The 27,905-nt window shown below is 36.9% G+C and overlaps 1 protein-coding gene across 2 annotated transcripts in view; it reads left to right on the plus strand.

The window, feature by feature from the left end:
* Window positions 1-27,905, plus strand: part of znf516 (zinc finger protein 516) — a 79,669-nt gene that overhangs the window by 23,707 nt on the left and 28,057 nt on the right. For both annotated transcript variants that reach the window (XM_066716064.1, XM_066716065.1), the window contains exon 2: window positions 25,683-27,776. In XM_066716064.1, coding sequence (XP_066572161.1) covers window positions 25,892-27,776 — 1,885 coding nt within the window. In that variant the 5' untranslated portion in view covers window positions 25,683-25,891. The remainder of the gene's footprint in view (window positions 1-25,682; window positions 27,777-27,905) is intronic.

A 27,905-nucleotide genomic window follows, 5' to 3' on the forward strand; every position in this document is an offset into this window, starting at 1 on the left:
TTTGCTTCCTTATCAGGCTCCTTGAATGATTGTAAATATGTATATTTTATTTGCCCCCCCAAAAATATACCTGCCCAACTTTTTGCATGTCCCCCAGGGCACCTCTAATTGTTGGAGTTGTTATGCCAGTAAACAGCATTGACTGCCTCGACAGCAAACCCACCTTTCTCCCTTGCTTCAATAATATGCTGCAGTTTGCTGACACAGAGAGCCTTCAATAACAAAATGTTTACAATTTACCATTTACCCTGTCTTCAGTTTAAATTGAATGTTCTGTATGAGTCAGTAATACTAGCTGATAGATTTGGAATATCATCAGCAATTTCATCAGCATTTTAGAAGTCGGGAAGCAGATCACTTGAATGAACACCACCCTTTAAAACAACATACTGTTCTCATACACCGTTACTCCACAACAAACAGTTTCCCTAGCATTGCCTTGCTCCATTCTGTCAAGGGAAACAAATTGAGAGAGGCATCGGGGGAAAAGATGCAAAATAAGTGTATTGGTGTATTGTACTAAGTAAGACAACAAAGCACAGGGACTCTAGCTTGTGGAAATAACAAGACCACCAGAGCAAGAGAGCTTTTATAAATAATGTAATGTTTTTGTTGCTGTTCTTATTATTTTTGTAACACTTGCCATTTACTGAGTTCACTAAATTGAAAAAATATTATTGGAGGTAATAGCAGATTATTACAAAAAAGAATTGAGATTAAATGAGACGAGTTTACTAATCCTACATACATGAAGGTAATCCTTAAACTTTGTCTTCAGTGCATTAAGAGATTTTGGACAGATTGTCAGAATGGGTGTGTTCTATTTGTTTTTCACAAATAACACATATGTGTAACAAATACAAAGTGGTTCAATACTTCAAACATTAAATACCAATTACATATGAGTAAACCTTTAATTTATAGTAAAACCAATTGATTTTGGTCAATTGAATTGAAAACCCTAACAATCCTTTCAGGTAGAGTTAGTTATCCAATCAGATCAGTTAAAACCCCAGAGATCCAGGCCACCTATTTCATTTTCTCAGTTTTCTGCTTTGTATTTAAATGATAATAAGGCTAAATCCATGTTTATATGAAATTATGAACAAGATTAAGTGCCATGTAGCTCAGTGCTAGTTGACTTTAGACAGGGAAGCAGAATGTCTAAAATCTTTGTGACATAAACTCTAAACCTGTTTGGATGTTCAAAGAACTTAGTGCTGAGGGAAGGGGGAAGGCAGGAATAGAATATTAAACAGAGCTGTTGCCATAGAGGGCAAGAAGCAAGGTAGCTTGTTTGTTTATGCTCATTGGAGTCTCAGTAACTCATGTATTAGTAAGTGCAAAGTAAATTAAATAAATTAAAAGCCACTCCAAATAAGAATACACATTTAAACTAGGTTCCTTTTTGGAAATACAACAACAATATAAATATTATGTTTCTACAGCACTGTTTTATGGTACTGTAGTCCAGCCAAGTAAATTGAATGAATTCAGTGGAAGTGGCTTTGACCAATTAATACATATTGAGCAATTATTGCAAAACTAGTAAGTGGACTTCAACAGATTTCACAATTGCTTGAAACAGTGCCCCATATCAAACATGTCAGATTTTATATTTTACATGAAATACAATGCTTTGACTATGAGTTGTATTTATTAATTTGCACATGGTAGACTAGGCTGTAGTCTACCATGAAGTAGTAATCAGCACTTATGCTCGTCTGATATAATTATGAAAGATGTTAACTTGGATTTAATATCAGTCTGTAGATAAGGACACATTACCATGGCTATAATGTTGTCAGTAAGTTGATGGGCTATAAAAGTGTGTCCTGGTTTTGAGCACTGAAAATCTGGTCAGTCTATTTATAGGGATAGTAATTTCAAAAGTAATTTCAGTCTTGGTCCTGTATAAGCTTTCCATTCAGTGTTATACATTGATATAGTCCTTAATTGTGGATTGACATGCTGTCTCACTGCTTGGCCTATACCTCTGATCTCTCTGTGTGGTAAAGCACAGCATCTCTATCTTCTCAGCAGGCATCTTTCTTTCAGATTTGATTTTGATAAAAACAACATCATCATCATCATCATCATCATCTTCCAGACTGCATTTCACTATATTAAACTTATATTACACTGTAAATTTGAGTTGAATGACAGAAGATACATTTCCCTGACACTGGATAATTTGTAGATTGCATCAAACATTAGTGGTATGTAAGTTTTGTTTAATAAACTATATGTATTTATCAATGATAGCTTCTGAGGGCATTTTGAATACTGTTTCACCCTAGAGAAAACTATCAATAGTCCAGTTGATTAAAGTGAGTTAAGACAAGGTTTGTATAAGCTCTTGATTGCTACTCTATTGATTGCTATGTAGTGGCAGTAGGGAAGTTAAGAACCCCCTTCCCCCAAACAACATGTGAATACTATTCACTACAACTGTATGTTTACATGCCTTTTTTAAAATAATAATTACCTTCTTACAAACACATCATAAACAATATTGCTTTTTTCGGAATTCAGTTCCTGAATACATGCATTTATTAAGGCCAACAGGAGAGTTTACTTAAATTGACTTGCCTTTTATAATGCATTAATCCTGGTTCAGAATGCTTTATTTAGTAACTGAACTGGTAGCATAGCGTAGCAGATTATACCTCACACACTCTTAAACCTATCATTAACAAACCCTTCCCCCTCAAAATATAATTGTTGAAAAACATGTTAAAGGGATTTTTCAAAAACACAATATCTTATGTCAAGTCATTGGATTTATATTTCAAAACTGATTAAATATATCCCAGATCTATGTTTATGCTTTCTCCTTCTACTCTAGTGTCTTATGCTTTCTAGTCACTGTGTAGTTTAAACATACAAAAAAGCTGTCAGAAACTAAAACAAAAGCCTGTCCCCTTATATGGAAGGGGATCACACAGGCCCTACTTGTACTACAGTGGAAATGCTTCCTTGAGATTATAGATCAGTGGAACTAGCTGCTTGTGCAAGAACAGTAATGACAGGTTTTGTTATATAATGGAATAATTGGCTTCCTTCAGTATCAGAAAATATGTGCCTGTGTGTAATTTTTTTTTATTAAATATAACATTTTACATATAATTAGGGGGAGGGGCAGTACATAACAAATAAATTAAGTAAAGTGAGTAAAGTGTTTACAAAACTTGGTTTTTTACTCTTGCTGTCTGAATGTAATATCTTATTTCTTGTCAATTTAGTTAATTGTTGCAGAAGGAATTAGGCTATTCTTTGTTTGGGGCACAATGTGCAAAGACAAAGTAATAATCTATTCAGCACTTGATCGAAAGCTAAAAACAATAATCCTTGCTTATTTGTTGTGTAACAGGGTTAAGGATTTAGTGCTCAGGCATAGTAACAGGACCTCACGTCAGAACGACACAGGCACCGTGGAACGACTCTTACTGGGATCAACTAATCTGAATGCTTTCCGCACTTCTGAGGAAATAAATATGTGCTTTTAGAAATATCTTCTAGTACCTATAAATATAAATAAATAAACAATCAAATTTTACATAAATATATCCCATACAATTTGAATGTGAGCAATTATGTTAATGATGAACAGCACTAATGGAGAAGGTATTCTTATGTAATTGTGTGATATGTATGGAGAATGTCTGAGCCATATGCTTGCTGTTTCACCTTGATTGTAAGTAACTTAAATCCCCCTTGGCTTTTTATATTAGGCACAAGCAAGGTCTCACTGGTACAGAGGGCAAATTACATCATTGCTTTAAGAAAGGCAATAGGTGAAATCCTTTTGTAACAAAATATATATTTGTCCGGTATTTGATTACAAGTGAATGACGCAGTGTATGTGGATTAGTGTGCTGTTTTCAGGGATTCAAAACAGAGTTCTCCACCTTTCTGCTAATAAATCCTTGACAGTGACAGCCTATTTGCATGGCTTTAATTTTCCTTCGGCTATTTTTGCTGTCTTATTATTTTTGATTTGATTAAATGTGATCTCAGTAGATTATATGTATTTAAGCCTTGAACATTCAGACATCCACATTAGGACTTTTTAGTACTGTAACCATGCACAGGTCTGCATTATTCTGTACAGTACCAGAATCTACATTGAACTTTCCGATAATTCTATTGTAAGACTAAGGGTCAGATTAAATAACAACTTTGACCCACCAACTAATAGAAAAACTACAGAACTGTACTCAGCTGCGGCTGCATTTTTATTAAGATGCCACTTTCTTCTAATCATAAATGTAACCACTATGATGTACAGGTCTGTAGTTTTCTATTAGCAGATGGGTCAAAGTTTTGATTTAATCCGGCCCTAAATTACACTTAAAAGACACTTTTACACTGCCATTTCTGATCCGGATCAAATGCATTGGTAGCATTTGATCCTGCTTAACAATGGCAGTGTAAACGCTTGGCGGTTGGATGAAATAAATCAGTAGCATTTGATCCTGGCAGTGTAAACGCACCACCTGCATGCACTGCGGTGGAATATGTTTTGAGACGGGGGCAGACAAACAGCCTGTGCATCAGTGGAGCAGATAGGAGAAAACATCTTTACTGCATGTATTATAAATAAAATAGTCACAATTAACACTAAATGGCTTGTTACTTTATCTTAGCAAAACATATATAATTGTATTTAAATTTAAAATACTTAGGCTGCAAAAAAAGTAACTTATTTTATGTTAGCAAAATATATTTGTAGCCTATATTTATTTAAAATGCTTTTGTTGCAAGTGCATTGGTTTTACTTGTGAGAATAATTCGTAATGAGATAAAAGCCGTGTTCTAAAGGACTAATTTAATATATGTATATAATTAAGTTTGTACTTGCATGCTAGTGCACATGCGAAGACCACTGTGGTGACTGAAAGCTGATCCTGATCAAATGGCAGTGTAAACGTGACACCACTGATGCTGATCAAATGTACCGATCCAGATCAGAAATGGCAGTGTAAAAGTGCCTTTTGAGGAAGCCAGAGAGGTTTTAGAGAATAATGGGTTAGCATTGTGTAGCAGAAGGAGTTTGTTTACTTTATGTTTTTAAAGATATGTGACATTAGACATTTTCCGTGTGTGTGTGTGTGCATGCGTGTATGTGTGTGTGACCCTTCAGATGAAATGCAAGGGGAGCAGGGCAGCCTTTCTTTGCGAAGACAAAGCCATTGTTCAATGAACAGAGGAGAATTGCATTCATTTTAATTATTCTCCTCCCCCATAACCCTAGTACCTGTATTTGCCTTGTGGGTCTTGTGGGTGTCTTGAGAAACTGAGTACTGCAATTCCTTTTAATCACTGGGAGAGGTCACTTTTGTGGTTAAGGGGTTTCCTTTCACAGACTTTGCAGAGAAATATGCCTTTGTCCACAGACTAAAGTGCGCTGCTCCTAGAACTGAGAGGTTCATTCTACTAAAGCAATAAAACATATTAGCCAAGTTGTTGCCTGTGCTCTGTTACTTAAGGAAACATATAATATCATCACCATTTCCTATTATTTAATTTGTATTTTTGTAACTGGCATACCTTCCTTATAGTAATACAATCTACTTTCCTCCCAAAATAAAACTATATCTGGTAAATTGGCCTTGTACTCTTGGACTACATTATGCTTATGCACAAGGTATGATATACTTATGTATGATGACCCTATGACAGGGCCTTGCAAGAAACAGGAAGTTTACCCTTTGTAATATTTCTTTCTTAGAATTGTCCTCCAAATATATATACAGTTTATTTTAATTCAATTCCCCTTTTTGTTTTAAAAAGCAAACACAAAAATGAATTTGACCATTGTTTTGTGAACAGCAAAATGTCTGGAAACAGAATGTGCATTTATAAACAGAACATTGTTATTCCTCTCTTAACCATGCCCTACTTAAAGAAAAGTGTTCAGCATCTATGTGTGTGTTTATGTGTGATATAAATGTCAAATCCAAAGTATTCTCTTAGGTAAGGCTGTCTTATTATAAGGTTATTTGGAGTTTTGTGTGTTTCACCCAGAGCCTTTTCTACATCATTTATCAGGGTAAACAGTCTTGCCACCTGTGACATATACTCTTTGTCCAAATCACTTATTTGTATCCTAGCAATAATCCTGAATGTTTGCTTACTGTTAGCTTGCTGTTGAACAAAAGACAAAATCCTGTAAAACAACATCTGTTTGTTTATCTGTGGATCTACCTATGTGCTTAACCATATATATATATATATATATATATATATATATATATATATATATATATATATGAAAATAAGTATGTATTTGGAAGGAACTTATGTTTTATAATTCATATTTAATGTATATTATAGTGCTGAATCATGTATAAGAAATTAAATGGATATTACTCCCTTATTAATGTATAGTATTTTTCTTGCAGTTAGGCCTACTTGTTTTCCCACTTTTAATTCCTTCGGGACTAGTGAGATTTGTCATAACTAAACAATTGTACTTTGGCTGTCTTTACATTTAACAAATACATTAATTTGAATTACAAAAATAGTATATTAACTTGATATGCTAGTCAGGTAATTTTCCTATTCAAGAATGCCAGAAAATGTAACCACAAAGAAAAGTTTTGATGTAAACAAGACCTTCTTTCTGTCTAAGTCTACACGGTTTCTGAACTACAGTATAGGCCTACATCATTGGAAAAAATAAACTTATCAGCTGACTGTTGTATCATTGTATTTTGAATGTCCCATGAATAAAAAGCATTTTAGATGATGGATTGGTACTGTAAAGTATATTTTTAGTGTAGCATATCCTACAATTCTGTCTTTTTTTATCCCTCTTGACATACATGTTAAAACACTCCAGGGAATATGCCTTATTAAGTTATACGTTTAAACAAACCATTGCTGTAGTATGTTTCAGTCAGAGAGAATTGCTTTTCTCCAATGTATTAAACACTTTTAATAATTAGTTACTCTCTACAAATGTATAATAACTATTCAGTTGGAGGCAAATTAGATGTTAGGACTTTGGAATAAGGATTTAAACCATAAATTATCTATTTAAATGTATTTGATTCTATTTACATATAGGCCTATTATTTCTGGTGGACAGGTACTTTTCTTCATTAATTGTTTTGCATTTAGTTGCTGGACATAAGTGACACATTTTCCTGTTGTTATATGGTGTAGTTGTTTTGCAGTATGTGTGTTCCATGTTCTTTTAGTTGTTTTTTTAGATTTGTGTTTGATTATTTCCCATTCTGATTTGACTATGCCAATGCTAATTGTGAGGGAGAATGTTGGAGAATCCAGTGTTAGTGTGCTGAAGGCGATGAATGAAGCTTTGTTTAGTGTAGCCTGTGTATCGCTAATCTTGTTCCCTGTGTGGTTCCTTTACTGTCAAATTAGAACACTCATATACAGTTAGGTCCAAAAATATTTGGACAAGGACACAATTTTCATCATTTTGACTCTGTATGCATCCACAATGAATTTGAAAGCATTTTGAAAGTGTAGACTTTCATCTTTAATTTGAGGGTAGGTACATCCAAATTGGGTGAACGGTATAGGATTTACACCCATTTTTATATGTGGTCCCCCCAATTTTACTCAAAAGTAATTGGACAAACTAACATAATCATGAATTAAATTGTGAGTTTCAATACTTGCAAATCCTTTGCAGTCAATGACCCATAGACCCATAGACATCACCAGATGCTGGGTTCTTCCCTGGTGATGCTCTGCCAGACCTGTACTGCAGCTGTCTTTAGTTCCTGCTTGTTCTTGGGGCATTTTGCCTTCAGTTTTGTCTTCAGCAAATTAAATGCATGCTCAATTGGATTCAGGTCGGTGATTGACTTAGCCATTGCAGAACATTCCACTTCTTCACTTTAAAAAAGTAAAATTAGTGAACTAGTGAACTAATATTGTTTTTTTAATGATCAGTTCCTTTCAAAAGTTATTGGTCAATTACTTTGAGATTTCCCTGCAATGTAATTTTTGAGATTTTTTGAAAAGTCACTTATTTGAAATACAAAATATGGATTTATGTGTGTTGCATAGACACATTTTTTGTGCAGACATTAACAAATATATGATTATGCAGTGTTTTAAAAACATTATGGGGAATATTGGGAAACTGAAATCTTCACTCAGCACATACAGCCCCAGGCAGATCTCAATATAAATAAACAAAGCATTATTTAAAAACATTCTTGGCCATTACATCACTCTTTGGTTGTGTGTATTGCTTTCAGAGATCCCTCTTTCAGAGTACAGCACAGAAAATAATAGCTCTGTTGTGGCCTTATAAATTAAGAATAAATGTTAAATTGAAGGAGGGTCCTTTGAGGTAACAAAGAAGATAAATGTTTGTTTTAGCAGCAAGCTCTTTCATTTGGAACAGATGAGAAAATAAAGCTATTTGTTTTTACTGTTGTCTTATTGGGTAGTGTCCTCAAATGCAAAACATAAGTATCAGAAGATTGTGCAAATTGTAAAGGTTGATCATTATTGTATGAAAGGGGGGAGAGTGATTTTAACTAGAGGAGGTTGAGCAGTGTTCTCAGAGCCCCCCCTCTTTACACACGTACTTTAGAGACTGCTTGGGGGAACATTACGAAGCTCTTTTTGTTCTTTCTTTGTGCCTGGCAGGTACATGAAGTACCTTGCTTGCGGCTGTTCCTGAGCGCTAAAGGTAAACTGAAAAGATCACACTGCTGTATTGGAGCACCTCTTGTTGTGAGTGCCTGTCTCTTTCTGCTGTTTTGTGCTGAGCTTGTTGTAACGTCCAATAAAATAAACGGTTTGACAGCTGATTGGACGGTGTTCTTTGGCAAACAAAAGCAAAATAGAAATCCTGAGAGCAGAATGTCTCTTTCGCGTGTATGTTGTGCCTGTGTATGTGTATGTGTTGTTTACCAACCTGGTATAATCCAGACTGTCCTGACGGTTTCTTTTTTTAACTTGATTAGGCCTACATTGTCAATCAATGTGTTATTTATTGCAACTTTTATATATTTATTTATGTATTTGTTTCATTGTTTACTGTGCCAGAACCTTTATGTCCTCTGTTGGTTTGGGGAAAAATATTGTATATGCTATTGTCAATACCCTTATTATTAAGCACCATTTAGTCTGAGATTATTACATAAAGGTCTGATTTCACAGAGACCCAGATCAGCATTAGCCTTAAACTATCCAATGTTATTTAAGGTAGAGTAGTCTGTGAAACCATCTGACAGAGGCAGGTTACTGTATTTTTAAAGTGTTAGTCTGATAACAAATCAGGCCTGTCTATGGGTGGTCGTACCAAGTTTACTCCCTGATAAACTTTAAACACACCCTTAGCATTATTGCTATGATGGAGATGGGACTGAAAAGGGAATTGATAGCTAAGGGAATGTTTGAATGTTTAGATTTTATTATGTTACACATTGTATTCATTGATTTATGTATGTATGTATCTATGTATATGTATTCAATTATGTGGCTTGGTAATATTTATATGGTCCATCCTAAAGTGTAATGTATTTTGTAGCAAACATTATGTTTTTAAAGACCAGTTTTGCTTCAAGGACTGAAATATCATGTACATCAAGAACAACTGTTTACAATCAGTGTCAGGATTACTTTGTATTCTGCAAGATTTACAATAGGGACAGTCTATTACAATAGCAATGGGCTGTGTCTTCAAAAAGCAGTTTTAAAACAAAAATCTTACTTAACAACTGGTACCTCCTGGTGCTTCCTCAAGACACACTAGGAGACATCACTTGCAATACCTCAGCTCTGCCCTTCTGGACAATAACTCACAATTATAAGCTTGATATTTATGGATAGCTGTAAATACCCTGTTTTTATTTGGATTTTTAAAGCTGCTGTTCTTTTTTATCTGATACAAAGCCTGCTGCTATTGTGAGTAGCCCATTGAACATATAGCCTACTCTAAGGGCCCTGGGATCTTGAGAAACCCTGAAATTGTCTTGCAGGTCAGTATTATAGGAAATTACTTTTCACAGACACCATATGGTATGAAAGGACTCCTAAACAGAATATTTTTCCAAAGGAACTTTTTAGACTAACTATACCATACTTGGCTGTACATTTTGAGTCCTTGCCATTATGCCATGATTTCACCCAATGGTGGGATCATCCCTTTCCTACTTGTGGTGTCTTGTGTAGCAGAGCTGCTGCAGTTAGACCATGCACTTTCCTGGGTATTTGAGATGTTGCGACATGTACTGCTGTACATGGTAGCCTTTTTAACAGCATGAGTAATCACAATCAGGGAACAAAATTAATACCCGCCACCCGCCAACTGCGGGTAGATTTAGCCAGTGGTGGGTAAATATGTCAGTTTTACCAGCCACTTTGGCGGGTAGCCAACAAGTGTACGGGAACTCAACCTTTAGTTTCTGATAGAGTATTTGTTGGTATGTTTGAAAATATGAATTAATTTGTTGACGTAGTGTTGGTATGTTAGTTGATTTGGCAAACCTCAATATCATGTTTTTTGAAAATATATGGCATCTGGACAGTCTTCGGTCCAGGAGGACATATTTCATGGAGAGCATTGAAGCAGAAGTAAGGTGGTTAAGGATGTGGAAAAATAATGACTTTTAATTACTTTTCATAGTCATAATTAGTGATTAATTTTTAATTACGTGGATCAAAGTGTTTCAGAATTATAATATGACAGAAAAGGAAAGAGGACCGCAACAAACACATTAATATTACATACACAGCCAGCTATTGCTATTTATTGTGTATTCGCTGGAACTTGATTGCACAGTTCTGTTTCCGAACATAGAGTGTGGTTTGGAGAGGAAAAGTCAATTGTTTAGTCAAGTAGATGTATACATTAGCTAGCAAGATAGGTCTTATACATTGGCGGAGGCAGAGTATTTTTTTGGGCTAAACTGCGGTGGGGCTAATCCATACAGTGGTAGGGCTCAAATCAACGTCTGAATTTCAATGTGAATACATCCACAATAGAATAGCACCCTTCCCAGTAGCTAGAAATACCACGCATTAGGCTGCTATGGGTTAGATGATTGCACTGACTCCTTTTTTCACACGCAAAATTACATCGAGAGCAACAGACCTGGACGGTCACTACTACTGAGTTTAGGTAATACTATTCATGCTATTTCAACTCGTTCACGTTGTCTGGCAAACCTGTCCACTACAAACCCAACACATTGTACATGACGCGTCACACTCCTCACACACACAGAGAAAGTAAGAGATAGACAGAGAGAGAGCTACAGTAGTTAATGGAGCACAACAGGTGGCCGCCGAGGCCACACAAAACACAAAAAGTCAGGCCCTTGAGTTACAAGAAAACAACCCAAATTATATTAATAAAAAAGTAGATAGTATGGCGTTATCAGTTGTAATGCAAAGTTTGTTTCAATTTTAAGTTTCCTAAGGGGACAATAATTAAAATTAAACATTCTCTGCCCAATGTTTAACCCCAAAACAAAAACAAGCTTTCATATGTCAGCAGTGGAGAAATGCATGGCACGATGTTGAAAGTCTTAGTTTATTTCATGTATTTACTCTCTAAAGCTCCAAAATGTTGCAAATGATTTGAAAGACTGAAGGAGCTTCTATTCTTTGGTAATGTCTATAACCTTTCCAGCTGCTGACTATCAGTTTTTTTGTATGTGTATGTGTGTATATTTTTCAAAAATCCTTTCTTGATATGAAACCAAGGGCAGAATTAAATCAATAATGTTAGCAAAGTGCGAACGCAAAAAGTTGTGGAAGAGTCACAGGAGGGGATCTCGCAGCTCAGCTCCTCGCTGAATTAAATCTAAAATATGAGGCCCTGCGTGCGGGGAGGAGACGTGTTTTGCCTCGTGGTTTCCGGGATGGGCGGGCAGCGCGAGAGGCACCGGAGCCAATCACAGAGTCTGAAACTGAAGAGAAACCGGGGGCGGCAGAGCAGGACGGGCTGCGAGAGACACAGCGATCAGCGCTCCGTGCTGTGAATCGACGGCATCCATCTCCCCACTGACACAAAACTACAAGCCTGTACCTCGTAGCGCTTACAAATACAGTGAGGGAAAAAAGTATTTGATCCCCTGCTGATTTTGTACGTTTGCCCACTGACAAAGAAATGGTCAGTCTATAATTTTAATGGTAGGTGTATTTTAAAAGTGAGAGACAGAATAACAACAAAAAAATCCAGAAAAACGCATTTCAACAAAGTTATAAATTGATTTGCATGTTAATGAGGGAAACATGCAACATGTGTTAGCTGGGTTATGTGTAGTGGTGCAGATTAAAAGCAAACTGACACACCGGCTACAAAACTCATAGTGGTTACATTTATCATTGGAAGAAACTAGCAACTAAAAATAAGCCACAACTGTTCATTGGAAATCATCTGTTTGCGCCGCTATGCTGGAGTTTCTGTGCGAATTCATCAATAACATCAACAGACATTAGTGTGAGTCCTTGTGTACAGGTGCGCGGCCCATAAACACTTTCTTCTGTCATAGTGGAGCGCAAACATGTTTTAAGTAGTTTTAGCTCACTGAACATCACTTGTAATACCAGCACATTAGCGGGTGTGACACAGTATCGGGAGCTCTGAGTGCCTGAGCTGAACTAGTCATGAAAAAATACGTAAAAAACATAATCACACTGACACATTGCTGAACAAAATATAATTTAAAATGACATTCAGTAACAACATATTTTCCCTCTGTGCACGGACAATAGGCAACATTTCGTTTGTGTGGATGTTGGGCGCAACATGTCATTTGTTACCCGCACTGTACACCTGGATTTTAGTTACTGCAGCAATAAGCAGTTATTTCCACTGAACACAGAGCCGCGGAGACTGGGAATAAACCCGGAGCTGCGCCTGCGCAATCCTGTGCCGGACGGGCTTTCTTTCCACTTTGCCTTAACTGCGAGAGTTAGACAACTAGTGTCTAAAACTGGAGGAGCTGCGAGAGCATTTTCAGGGTGATATTTTATTGGTTTAATACAGCGAAAATGTAACCACTTCCACTGTATTGTTGGGCAGGATTAACTACAACTTTAACCAGCCGCTAATGGCAAACTACACAACTGTACATCATGGGCTTTACATTAAAAATTAGAAGAGTAGCATCTAACTAAACATTAAAGCGCAACTGAGTACAGTGTGTAGTGTTGTGAAAGCTGTGTTTCATTATCTCGCATTGTGCCAGAAAGGAGCTGCGAGAAGGTAATTTTATAACGCAAATCAGGTTAGATTTAATACCATGGTAGTTTAGCAGCGCGTTTTCCATTCGCAGACTCGCAGCACGAACATTTCTGATTTAATCCTGCCCCAATAAAAGGAAGAATACCAATTGTGGTAAAGCACATGGAGTATTCTGTCACAAGCTGAAAAATAAGTCAGTAACCTATATGTTGCAGTGTAAAATGTTTTTACATTTGTTCTTGCTCAATGATTGCTTAAGAGTCAATTCTTTCTTTCTCTTACTTTTTTATTTATTGTTTTTTATTATTTTTATTTGCTGGTATATGCCCACTAAATACATGGAATTCCATTTAAGGAAAGGTCACACAGATTTCTGCAAACATGTACATGAAGGAGCAGCCAACGGTTAACAAGTTGTGAAAGAAAAAAATTGGAAAGGAAACACTATAGGTCACAAGCTTCCTATTACTGTAAATGAAGCTGCTTATGTTTAAACCGCTAGATAAGTGAGTGCAAAGGCAGAATCTGAGAACAAATAAGGCTTTTGGCTGTTTGATGTACTTTTTCTGCTGCAAGATCCATTTTGTTTTGAAATGTACATGGGCTTTCTGAGTGAATCAAAGCAAAAATGAAAAAAGCAGGGTATTCGTCAGGCCACCCCTTCCACTCCAGGTTTGACACGAGTACAGAAAAAGAGCAAAAAGAAGGTGACAACTGAAAGGGAGTTTGCTAACAGTAATTAGTGTCTACATCACCATGGCAAGAATGGCTAAGCTTGCTGGCTGGGACATGGCATTGACTGTTACATTTCTTGAAACGCACCATTTCTGTGAAAACAAAGATGTTTGACAGGCAAAATCTACACCATCCAAGGCCTGCATATGACATATGCATATGCTATATTAGTAAAATAATAATACAAATAATAACACAGTGCTTAACATCCTTGTAAAAATGTAAGGGCCGGATTAAATCAAAATTTTGACCCACCCGCTAATAGAAAACTACAGAACTGTACTCAGCTGCGGCTGCATTTTTAGTAAGATGCCACTTTCTTCTAATCAGAAATGTAACCGCTATGATGTACAGGTTTGTAGTTTTCTATTAGTGGGTGCATCAAATTTTTGATTTAATCCATCTCTACGAGTCATAGTTCGGAGCTGCTGAACATGAACTTTGCTTTAGTCAAATGTCTACATGATCATCAGCACCTTGCTTAATTTCTGCACAAAAAAAGTCCACTAGGAGATCCAGTAATGTGAGTTTGAGTCTGTAAATAGATTAACTTATACTTACAATACATACTGTACTGCAGCTGTTGATACAGGAACTGATTTTATTTGTTTTGTTTTTGTGCAAAACTGTCTCTCCCAGTAAAGGGAAGCAAAAACAACTTTAATTGTGCATATTTAGTCAGAGAGAGCGAGAGCGCGAGAGAGAGAGAAGAAGCTGATTATGTTTTTCATCATTATAGCTTTAGAAAACAGGGTGAAAAACTGAAAAAAAGGCTTTGAAGGTTATTCTAAGTATATACTATTGATCTCCTTCCTGTCAAATAGTTACATACTCATAGCTAATTGTATTGTACTACTACTACTACTACTACTACTACTACTACTACTAATAACAATAATATTAATAATAATAATTTGTGTATGTATATATTTATTTATTTATGTTTAATACAAAAAAAAATCGTATAGCCTAGGATAAGTGTGGTGACTGTTCATTTTTAGCTTTACTAGATTTTAAGTACCGTTCTGCAATCCTCTGCTAGTTTAAATAGCATTGCACAGCATGTTTAATTTTAAAATCTAATCTGACAGTCAACAAAACCACCTGTCAACAGTCTCTTTTAATGCTGAAGAACCGAAGAAGATTTTTTTACATGCACCAATAATTGAAAGATTTCACATTTTCCAAAGCATACTCATTAGTTCCAAGTAGTGTGCTCTTTCCTTTTGTCCAGTGCCTAGACATATTTCTGGCATAAATCTGCTCTCAGCCAAACCCATGCCTCAACAATAAGCATTTTGAGTCCCCTGCTGTTATCTTAGACTCTGGACATGACCTATTCTGACAGTCTCTGCGTGAACAACACAATAGAGTTTCGATCCAGCAAAGTGGTGGGCCAGTCATTTTTTCTGGCCATCTGTAAACTAGATACCAGGTAACGGAATGGGATGTGCTGCAATCACAGTTTATCTTCTGTCTCTTCCTAGGTTCGTGCCTGCACTTTGGGCCCAGATTACGTTTGTTTTAAAGTTAGACCTACTTGATTGGATTCTCACCAGCTTGACATAAGTCCCTGGAACAGTGTCTTGTCAGATGAACCTGGTCTCATGTTAAAATATTTACTTGTAAATGAAATTGGTTAGGGCATGAATTTGATGGCTCAACAATGAATTATGAATATCATCTGATAACAATTATGCATTCTTCCTTGTAGCAATATGTGAAATCAGACCATATGGCTAATTCTAATCATATCAAACACCGAATTAATGAATGGAATTAGTTGTATCCATACATCGTTGTACCTATAAAGTTGTAGTTAAAAACAAATATTATTAATTATTAAACATTAAACTTGTGATATTTAACAAGTGGTCAGATACTCTTTATCAGTTTATTGTTCTATTGTGGAAAAAGTAATTTCTACATTTTTACAGGAGCCTTCCAAGTGCATGCATAAAATGTTAAAGCCTAAGTAGGCAGAGTTTTAGACACTCTTTTAGAGTCTACTGGAAAGATAACTCAGTGGTTATGCAGAGGTTGAGGTGTTTATTTTTTTATTCAAGCTATTTTTGCTGCAAGATTTCTCTGTCTATTTTATTTGAATGAGTTGTTAGAAAACCTGCTTTTACCTTCAAATCCATATGTTATCCTTGGCTGTTGGATAGATGTTTTGTTAAGGTCTAGATTATTATATTTATTCATATTACAGTTAAAACAATTATTAATATAAGCAATATACATCATTCATATTGATCATTACAAGGTATTCTGCAGTATTTCAGAGCATGAGGATGTGTTGGGTTTTCTGCATTTCTTCTTATCTTTATTTGGTTACATGTAAATGCCCTTACATTTTTAAGACACTGGCCTGGACCAAATCAAAAGTTAGACCTACCTGCCAGCTTCAAATTAAAATCACTGTAGACTACTTGATGCTGGCTTCATATTAGGTAGAAGGTTCTGTCAAGCAAAGAACTGCATCATAATATAATTTGCAACTGGTGGCGAGAGGTCCAAGATTTTATTTGTTTGATGCCTTAGTGTTATAGAATTAGCCTTAAGCCTCTTCCAGTTAACAGCTCTCTCTAAATGTATGTTCTCAGTCAGTTTCAGTGGATATGACTTAAGAGTAGATCCACTGAAATTAAGAATCAACACAAAGAAACATGCAAGTTCTATTTTGTGTTTGTTTTTTCTAATGGAAAATTGAATACTACAGCAGTCTTTCACTATAGCTGTACTGTAATTTAAGTTTAGGCCCCAGTACACAAAATATTGTAAAACCTCCAGACAATACAGCTCAATTTGAAAAATCTTCTGGTCTTGCATGATGGAGCCCCAAGATGAAATTGCAGGCGATATATAGGTCAAGAGAGAGGTAGGCTTTCACATAAGTGTTGTACCACTGGAGTAAATACTGTTGCTGAAAACCTTTTCATACACCTTCAATTCAAAATGACTTAATTGCATTCCCATTTATTTATTTTGTTAAATCAGGTTTTGGTCAAACATTTAGCCAACTTTTAGAAAGGATACAAGTGGCTCATGAATAAACTTACATTTCATAATAAAGTCTTAACACTTCTGCATCTGCCAAGTGCAAATTTCATTTAGTGATCAGTATGTTTGCTTATTTCTGTGGGTTTCTGCCACTTTTGTTTTACTTGAGTTTAATAATGTTATGTAAACAAATAAATATGTTGGATGCAGGATATTGCAGATAGAGTTACCTGCTTTATGAATGGGTGTTACAGTCTGTTGTCTGTCTTTGTACTTAGGATTTCTTATAGAAGCTATTGAATAAAATTAACCATATTTTTTCATGTTTGCATATACATACATACACAGTAAATAAAATAAGCATAATTACACTTTTTTGGTGACATAATTATCAAATGTATAATTTAATTGAACTGCTACAATGTAGAAATCTTACTTTCATTGAGTGTAGTCTGATTTTTGATTTCTGGAACCCACCATACTGTAGTAGCTTTTTTTCTTTACGTTTTTATATTATTATTATTATTATTATTATTATTATTATTATTATTATTATTATTATTATTATTATTTTCCTTTTCTTTTGTGGTAGTGCATACAATGGTTGTCTTTGTCCATTTCTTGTTGCTAGAGTGGAAATCTAGTTTGTTCATAATGGATTATTGATTGGTCTGAGAATAGGCAGCCCCTGAGGCCCTGTCATCAGTAGTACTTACTCTCCCAATGGTGAATGCATCGCTTCATGCAGTCAATTTAGGACTCAGTCCATAGAATATAAACCTCTAATTGTTAATTCTGTTTAGGATGGTTTCATAGAGCTATACTGATGTACTCACATTCATTTAAGGAATGTGCTTATTAGCATTTTAATTGCAGTTCACTATTATTATTATTATTATTATTATTATTTTCTTTCCTCATTGCTTAGTGTAAATTAGTATTCTGTTCCTAGAAGAGAACTTAGAATAATATGTTTTAGATACAATCATACCAGACTGTATTCTGAAAATACTGACTTGGAAAAGAAGAAGGAAAACAGAAATGTTTCTAAATGCTGTAACAAGGCAATTGAAGAATCTTTTTGTCAAAAACATGTTTAGGAGGTTCAGCAAGTTTCGATTCATACACAATAACAGATAATACCAGGATTTCCTGATCTGAAGGGTGTGCTCGCTATTTAAAGAAAATTCTTCCTCTTGTTTGTATTAGGCTTTTAAAAATCTAAAAAATAAACATAATACACTTATTTATACTTGAGACCCAAGTCCAATATATTATTTATGTGTCTTACATTTATTTACCTACTAATTAATTATCTATTCAACCATTTAATATCTGCACGCCACACAGTAATGAATATTCCAAAAATTATCCTTTGGACTTTATTAAGACCATTCAATTAACAACAATGAGTTAACTGTGCACAAAAAGTATTTTGTCATTTAAAACTAAATCTAATCTTATTACAGTTTTAATTTGTGGAACATGTGACTGTCTACTTAGTAGATGATGAGCTTAACTGAACACTCATCCATTCAGCAACTATATTTTGTAATGGGTTTCCAAGTACAGGAAAAACTAAAGTTGACTCTGGCCTTCTGTAAATTATATGGAGACCATCATAAGTCATTTAATCACAAAAGCATTCAATAATGTTTTAACCACCATAAAGAATAGCTGAAAGTGCTTAGGGCACAGTAAGCAAGGGTCGGGATTATTAATTTTCTGTGCTGGGTTAACTTGGGTTAATTTGTGTTAACTGATCGGCACAAAGGTGTCCTTGTGCTTGTGTAATCATTTGAAATAATCTTAGCTTGACTATATCAAAACTTTGTTATTGTGTTATCATAGGTCACTTTACTAACCCCACATGTTTTACATTGATTCAATTTATTTAGAATGATAACTATTAACAGAAAGTAAGTTTATCAACGTTAAAGCCCCTGTGATGTTCACTGAGATAACAGCCCCTGTCGTCCTGTAGTGTCAATAAAGCCACGACCACACTATTAACAGAAGCCCTGCAACCAATGGAACCAGTGGGACGCCTGTTCTCCTATTAGAAACCTCCAGGGCCCCTGTAGTGGCACAACTGATAATGGAGCCACTGGCCCCTTCTATTGATAAACGATACCCAATACCCAAGTGATGTTATTCTTGGAATCTTTTTTAGCAGCATACTATAGTAACTCATTTGTTATGTTCTAAGGATTTTATGGTAATTCGTGGATTTTTCATGCTCTCCAAGAAGTGAATAATATCTGGACTTAATGTAACATCATTGATTGACACCATCCATGAAGTTTATTTATTATTATGCATATTTTTCCAAACATGATTTTAAGAAACTATCAATTCTAACTTATGGGTCATTCAGAGTAGACAACAGTGCTTTATTTTAAACAACATTTGAATCCATATTATAATGGCATTGAAATCATCCATCCATCCATTTTCGAAACCACTTATCCTGGCAAGGGTCATGTGGAAGCCGGAGCAAGGCAGGAATACACCCAGGATGGGATGCCAGTCCATCGCTGGGCAACACACACACACACAGGGTAATTTAGAGAGACCAAACAACCAAACACACATGTCTTTGGACAGTAGGAGGAAACCGGAGTGCCAGGAAAAAACCCACGCGGACACGGGGAGAACATGCAAACTCCACACAGACAGGCCCCCCGAGCTGGGACCATGGAGCTGTGAGGCAGTGATGCTAACCACTGTGCCACCGTGCCACCCTGGAATTGAAATCAGATGGTGTCAATTATTAAATGCCAGTAAAATGAATTGTTAAAGCAACATTATCTGTGTTGACTATGTTCTAGGTAACTTACAAGCCTCCTGATCATTTCCAAAAAGTTTGAAAGTAGTTTAACAGCATTACTTCAGCATTGCAGTAGTTTTGTAGGGTTGTTTTCTTTGCCACCATTTGAAACTTAAAGATAAACAGGAACTATGCTAGCATAATGTTTCACAGGTTGAAATGTAAATTGCTTATAAAACATACTATGCCAGTAGCTCAGTAAAATCCCACTTGCTTATTTTGTTATTTGGGCAGTGTGCCACAATATAATGACCACTCCTTTCCCCGGAACAGAACTGATGGAGGAAAAAAGGCCAATCTATATTGTGCAACATGTGTCAAGATGCTTGCAGAATTCATTTGAAGAGATGTTGCAAATTCCCAGTTCATTGGAGACTCAACAGTGGAATGCAGAACAAATTAAATGAAAGCCTGTTGCAGTCCCAGAATCTCTCTCTCTTTTAATTGAAATAGATTAAGTTCACGAATTTGTAGATAATATTACTGCCCCTTTTGTAACACAACACACAATACTGTCTGTCTTGGCCTTTAGTCCACTCAGTGGCATCAGTTTCACTAATTTGAAAGATACTGTGTGTGTCAGCTAGAGTGTTCTGCTGTAGCTGAAGCCCCACTTTCAAGGCCTGTTTTCCTTTGCTGAAAAGGAAGTTGAAAATAATGTGTTGGTTGCCTGCAGTAAGATCTAGTAAGGGCTCCAGAAATGCCCATGAAATAAATGTCCCCCTTCTCTTTCCAGATCTGGAGTTACTCATTTTGAATAATACTTCTTGCCAGATCATTTCTTGTAATGCAAGATTTATAAGTTTCCCTTCTGCAGCTGCAGCAGCAGTGACACAGTGGAATGCATTATGATCTTCAGTGTAGAAACACCGATAGGGATTCAGACAGAGCTGTCTTGTGTTGGAATTCATCCAAACAATCTATACAGTATTAGTATCAATAGCGGAATATCAGTTGTGAATGGTGAACTGTGGTTAGAGACTGAGAACAGAATCAGATCATTGTTATTTATTTTCCATGATTGAATTCATTCTGTCTAAGCATACATTCACACAAACAGTCATTATATAGACACACACATACACACACTTACACAGACACACCACATATACATAAAAATGTACACTGGTGGTCAAATTTATGGGCGCACATAAACAATATTATAGGGGTCCTACCAATAACTAATTTTTTTTTATTTTTAATTGAAATATACTAATAATTTAAATACTAAATCATGATAATTATTTGACAAATACAAAATCTCAATTTTCATATGAAGAAAATATAAAAGATATATTCTGATTTTACAAGTTTATAACATATTGAGCTTAATGTTTATTTCTGTGCCTTTCCTTTTATACCAGGTCTATAATGCTGAAGCTTGTATTGATCCTTAGCCAATGATTGCAGTAATTACTTTGTCACCAGTTGTTTATTTACTGTAGTTGATTGTGTTGTTTGGGATTATCTTGATTTAGACTTTAGGCTTTCTTTAAGGAGGTGTCTATTTTGCTTGAGTATGTGAGTGACATTTATTGAGTGACAGCTCAGGTGAGTTTGAAAAACTATCTTCATGATCAATGAACATCTGATGTAATCTGCAAAGTAAAGACAGTAGCCTACAGGAATAAATACTGTATGGGAATTTAGTAGACATATACATATTTGAATGTAAAATGCATACTTTACAACACATATTCTAATACATTTATTCGTCTTTGCAAGATTAAAGCCTGGGCATGAATGTCCAAAACGATTTCTCCCTCATTTGGCTCTAATGCCTGTGACCCTGTGAGGGATCCACTCTCATCTCTAACCATCTGGGCACACTGCGCATGTCCAACCCAACATCTCCACCATGGGACTTTGGTATATATTTTTTGTGCAACGTGACATATTTTTTGTGGTATATGATATATCCACTTTGGTATATGAATATTTTTTTCTGCTATATGATATTTCCACTTTGGTATATGATATATCCACTTTGGTATATTCATTGTTTTTTCTGCTATATGATTAAACGGCCCCTCATAGACAGGAAACTACAGTTTTTTCCTAGTGTTTAACAAACTCTGAATGTGTTGTTTAAAGAGCACTGTTGAGCTAAATTAAAACACAAGACACAAATGAAGCATGTGAATACTTTTGACTTTTGACATACAACATACAAAAAGTGTAAAAATAAAATTTAGAAATCTATCAACATACGTTTTTACACCTTAATTGTATTAACTCAAGGAAATAAGTAAATTAGTAAATTGATGTGCTAATTGTGATAACTATTTATGTGCTGTTGCATTCCGGGATTTTGAAACACTGAGGAAGGCATATTGCCGAATTGCGTCTGTTTTCAAATTCTGCTCTGGATTGGGGTGGTAACAGTATATAATAAATGTAATAATTAAAGCAGATTTATACTATTTTGATGCACATTTTTTGAGTGGAGTGTGCAGGTCTTTTTTTATCAATACACACACACATATATATATCAGTGTTTCCCCTATCATTATACCCCAAGCTCACGAGCTGCCCCTCTTGAAAGATTGAAAAAAATACTGAACCCCCCCTCCCTTTTGGTAAATAACCGCCCTGCCCTTGCAAAAACATATATTTATATATTTCTGGGGCATCTTGTAATTGTCTGACTGAAAACAAAAGCAAAAAACATAACATTTTGATCCCGAGGAGCCAATGGTCACTGTGTATAGTAAACAGTAGAATGGTTTGTGATTACAGGAAATAGGTAGTTTAGGATGTCAGAAAAAAATTGTATATATAATTCTAATTAGAAATTTTAAAAAAACTTAGGGAGCTAATTCTTGCAGCTAAATCACTGAAATGTATGCTTCACTAGTAAAGAGTCATCATGAACAATAGTAGAACAGCTCCATCTTTTCTCATTTGTGCTCCTCAATATTTGCTTGATTCACATACTGAACTACTTATTATAATATTTGTATTAATATGTGTGTATGTATGTACAGTGAGGGAAAAAAGTATTTGATCCCCTGCTGATTTTGTTCATTTGCCCATTGACAAAGAAATGATCAGTCTATAATTTTAATGGTAGGTGTATTTTAACAGTGAGAGACAGAATAATAACAAAAAAATCCAGAAAAACGCATTTCAAAAAAGTCATAAATTGATTTGCATGTTAATGAGGGAAATAAGTATTTGATCCCCTATCAATCAGCAAGATGTCTGGCTCCCAGGTGTCTTTTATACAGGTAACGAGCTGAGATTAGGAGCACTCTCTTAAAGGGAGTCCTCCTAATCTCAGCTCGTTACCTGTATAAAAGACACCTGTCCACAGAAGCAATCAATCAATCAGATTCCAAACTTTCCACCATGGCCGAGACCAAAGAGCTGTCCAAGGATGTCAGGGACAAGATTGTAGACCTACACAAGGCTGGAATGGGCTACAAGACCATCGCCAAGCAGCTTGGTGAGAAGGTGACAACAGTTGGTGCGATTGTTCGCAAATGGAAGAAACACAAAATAACTGTCAGTCTCCCTCGGTCTGGGGCTCCATGGAAGATCTCACCTATTGGAGTTTCAATGATCATGAGAACGGTGAGGAATCAGCCCAGAACTACACGGGAGGATCTTGTTAATGATCTAAAGGCAGCTGGGACCATAGTCACCAAGAAAACAATTGGTAACAAACTACGCCATGAAGGACTGAAATCCTGCAGCGCCCGAAAGGTCCCCCTGCTCAAGAAAGCACATGTTCATTGGCAAACTTCAGACAGGCCTGTACATCTGAATGATTCAGAAAACTGGATGAAAGTGTTGTGGTCAGATGAGACCAAAATCGAGCTCTTTGGCATCAACTCAACTCGCCGTGTTTGGAGGAGGAGGAATGACCCCAAGAACACCATCCCCACCGTCAAACATGGAGGTGGAAACATTATGCTTTGTGGGTGTTTTTCTGCTAAGGGGACAGGACAACTGCACCGCATCAAAGGGACGATGGACGGGGCCATGTACCGTCAAATCTTGGGTGAGAACCTCCTTCCCTCAGCCAGGGCATTGAAAATGGGTCGTGGATGGGTATTCCAGCATGACAATGACCCAAAACACACAGCCAAGGCAACAAAGGAGTGGCTCAAGAAGAAGCACATTAAGGTCCTGGAGTGGCCTAGCCAGTCTCCAGACCTTAATCCCATAGAAAATCTGTGGAGGGAGCTGAAGGTTCGAATTGCCAAACGTCAGCCTCGAAACCTTAATGACTTGGAGAGGATCTGCAAAGAGGAGTGAGACAAAATCCCTCCTGAGATGTGTGCAAACCTGGTGGCCAACTACAAGAAACGTCTGACCTCTGTGATTGCCAACAAGGGTTTTGCCACCAAGTACTAAGTCGAAGGGGTCAAATACTTATTTCCCTCATTAACATGCAAATCAATTTATAACTTTTTTGAAATGCATTTTTCTGGATTTTTTTGTTGTTATTCTGTCTCTCACTGTTAAAATACACCTACCATTAAAATTATAGACTGATCATTTCTTTGTCAGTGGGCAAACATACAAAATCAGCAGGGGATCAAATACTTTTTTCCCTCACTGTATGTATTTATCTCCACTAAGCCATTTTATTTGCTAGCATTAAATATAACTTTTAAATCAGAGATAGAAATATACTTTCCACTTAACACCTATTTTTCTAATGAGGAATAAAGCTCTAAGAAGTGGGGGAAGTGCCACATCAAATATGTATGCCTGGTTTCACAGGCCTCAGTTAGCACTAGTCTTAGGACTACATTACCTAAAATAACATTGTCTGGGATTAAATCAAAACTTTGACCCATCCGCTATTAGAAAATTACAGAATTATACTTGCGGCTGCATTTTTATTAAGATGCCAGGTTGTAGTTTTCTATTAGCGGGTGGGTCAGTTTTGATTTAATCCAGCCCATTACTAGTGCTAATTGATGTCTGTGAAACCAGCCTTCAGAGTGCTAACTTAATCTGACAAATAATAAGCATCTTTGAAAACATGTTGGTACATTTAATGAGAAAGTTTTATTAATATAGGCTGCTTACAATGTTGTTTGCAAATTATAAGAAAGAGACATTCAGTGACATATATTTGGCTAACCTTTTAAACTGAGTGAAAGATATGTTAAAGGAGTGCTTAGCATATCAGCTTTAAGTTTCAGTCCTGCAAGCATACATGTTTGCTACAGTGATTGTTGAATGTGTTTATTCAGCGAGTTGTGTCCAGGGTACTTTGATTTACAGTTCATATAACTTGGTTTCCTGAGTGTCATGAAGTCCCAAGAGGAATAATCAGTCTTTAAGTTCCAAGAAAATATTGCCCTTGATGTAATTTGTAGCTCTGTACACACTGCTCCTTTTTTATGTTGCAGAGCAAAGGTTTGCCTATTTTCAAGTATTTACAAAAGGTTATTCATGTATATGTTCATATATGTATAGATATGTATTTACAGTGCTAGACAAAAGTATATAATTACTCTCATGTTGGAGAAATATAAAATTATATAAGGAATTGTTGCGCTTTCATTTTTAAATCATAAACTGAATACATTCAACCAAAGAGTGTATGTACTGTATTTTGTCAAAAGGAGTACATCCAGATTCTCTAGCACAGGTCAAAGCTGACAATTGTACTTTTGGGGGTCTCAAGTGAATGCAGATCCTGTACTGACTTTGTGTCCTGATCTGTGAGTGATTGTGTTATATACGATATGCAACTACTCTCCCAGTAATAATTCAACAATCCAATAATTCCAACCACCACTGTACATATATACACATACAAATCTTAATGAGTCACCAGAGTGGGAAAAAGCCCTTGTATGATATTATTAATGGTAAACAGAACATACTTGGCAACACTCATAAATCCTGAATTTCAAACTTCTCTGTGGCTTCAGTAACATTTCTCTCTCTTTTTTCCAGATCTAAGAATTAAGGATATGTGCCAGTGGTGATTCATCCTGAGTATAGATGCGCTGAAGAAGAAAACAAATATATAGAAAGAAGAAAGAAAGGATCAATAATGACATTTTTGAAGAAAATGTCTTTAAACAATGTATGACTAAAACAAAAAACCTTCGGCTTCCATTGGACTGGTTATATCATTATAGATAGCCAACGGTTCAGTAGTCATGGATCACAGTGGAAATTCTGAAATGATGGAGTGCCAGGAATCCTCCACAGATGGAAACAAGATGAACAGGAATGACACTGATGAAGACAAGTCTCTCTACCATGCTTGCAACATCTGTGGCAAAAGCTTTCCTTTCCAGAGCTCTCTGTCACAGCATATGAGGAAGCACACAGGCGAGAAGCCCTACAAATGCCCTTACTGCGACCACAGAGCATCTCAGAAGGGGAATCTTAAAATTCACATACGTACTCACAAGATGGGAACCCTGAGTCTCGGTCATGATGGGGAGGAACTGGGAGAGGGTCAACTGGGAGAGATGGGCGTTTCTGAAGGGCTGGATGGATGTACGAGTCCAACAGAAAGCACATCAGCTTGTAACAACATCGTAAATGGCACTGCCAAGGATGAAAATGGCAAAATCTTGTTGAGGAGTATCAAGAAAGAGAAGATTGTGGGCACCACCAGTGAAACAGGCAAGGCTTCCTCCTCCTTCCAGTGCTCGTTCTGCAAGAAGAAGCTCAGCAACAAGGACGAACTTGAACAGCACATCCAGGTCTTTCACAAGCCCTATCGGTGTAGGCTGTGCAGCTTTGTGGCTCTGAGGGAGGACCAACTCTTGAGCCACATCGAAAAGCTGCACATCACTGTAGAAGCACCTGTCAGAGAGCTAGTTGAAAATGAACCTGTGAAAGGAGAGTCGGGTACTGTGGAAGGGGACTTCCCTTGCGAGGTGTGTAGCCAGGTTTTCAGCCAAGCATGGTTTCTGAAAGCCCATATGAAGAAGCATATTGGCACGTTTGACCACGGCTGTCACATCTGTGGCCGGCGCTTCAAAGAGTCCTGGTTCCTCAAGAATCACATGAAATCCCATGGACCCAAAACAGGCAGCAAGCACAAGCTAAAGAGTGACTCGGAGCCTGTTACCACCATTAATGATATTGTGCAGGATGAAATGGCGATGATGAGTGGGCTATGCCTTTATGAGCTCTGCTCAAAGTGTGGGAATGTATTTCAAGACCGGGAAAGCCTGAGAATACATAACAAAGTCCATCTTCACACCAGTGATCCTGTCCAGCAAGAAAATAAAAACAATGATAGCACAGAGCCTGCAGCAAAAAAAAGTTTATTCATGGAATTCTTGAATCTCAGAGCAGCTGCGGTGATAGAGGTACCCTCAGACAGTCAGTTCGGAAAACGAATCCCGGAGCTTGATCCAGTGTGTAGCTATCAAGCTTGGCAGCTGGCCACCAAAGGCAAAGTGGCAGAGGTCTCGGAAAACATCAAGTACTTTGGGTGGGATGAAGCCCTTGCAGATGCAGATGTGGCATACGACAGAGAGAAAGGGGAGTATGTCCTTGTGGGCCAGGAGAAGCGAAAGAGGGAGCCAGACTCCCACTGCTCCAGCAATGGGAAAAGGCGTAATGGTCCCAACCACAATAGTAGCAGCAGCAGCAGTAGCAGCAGCAGCAGTGGGAGCAGCAACCATCAACATCATCGAGTAGAGAGGTATAGGAATGCCTCTCCAGGAGACCTCAGCCCGGAGAGCCTCAGTGACTCAGACTACCGGCCCTCGTCCCGCCAGAGCCGGAGGTCCTCCCAGAACAAGAACACAGAGTGCTTTGAGTGTGGAAAGGTGTTTCGCACTTACCACCAGATGGTGCTGCACTCGCGGGTGCATCGCAAGGAGACCAGAAGCAGCAGCGACAGCGGCAGGGCATCACGGGGAGAGAGATGCGGCTCAGTCAGTGAGGGGGAGTCAGGCTCAGTCAGCCAGCCCAGCACCCCAGGCTCAGCCTCCATCGCTGAGGATTCACCTGCTTCAGTCGTAGGAGAAGACGGAGCAGGGGATATCTCAGAAGATGTACTGCAGCTGCTGTCTTCAGGTATGTAGCTTGCTCTTTCTGAGGTTTTAGGTTCAGCTGGGTTTTGTGAGCATTTTGTGTTTGTTTTTGCTTTAAATTTTGCTTACATTGCAGAAATGTTTTTTCAATGGTTAACATGTCAGTGCAGCA

The sequence above is a fragment of the Amia ocellicauda genome, chromosome 10 (assembly GCF_036373705.1).
Source record: "Amia ocellicauda isolate fAmiCal2 chromosome 10, fAmiCal2.hap1, whole genome shotgun sequence".
In the NCBI taxonomy this organism is placed as follows: domain Eukaryota; kingdom Metazoa; phylum Chordata; class Actinopteri; order Amiiformes; family Amiidae; genus Amia; species Amia ocellicauda.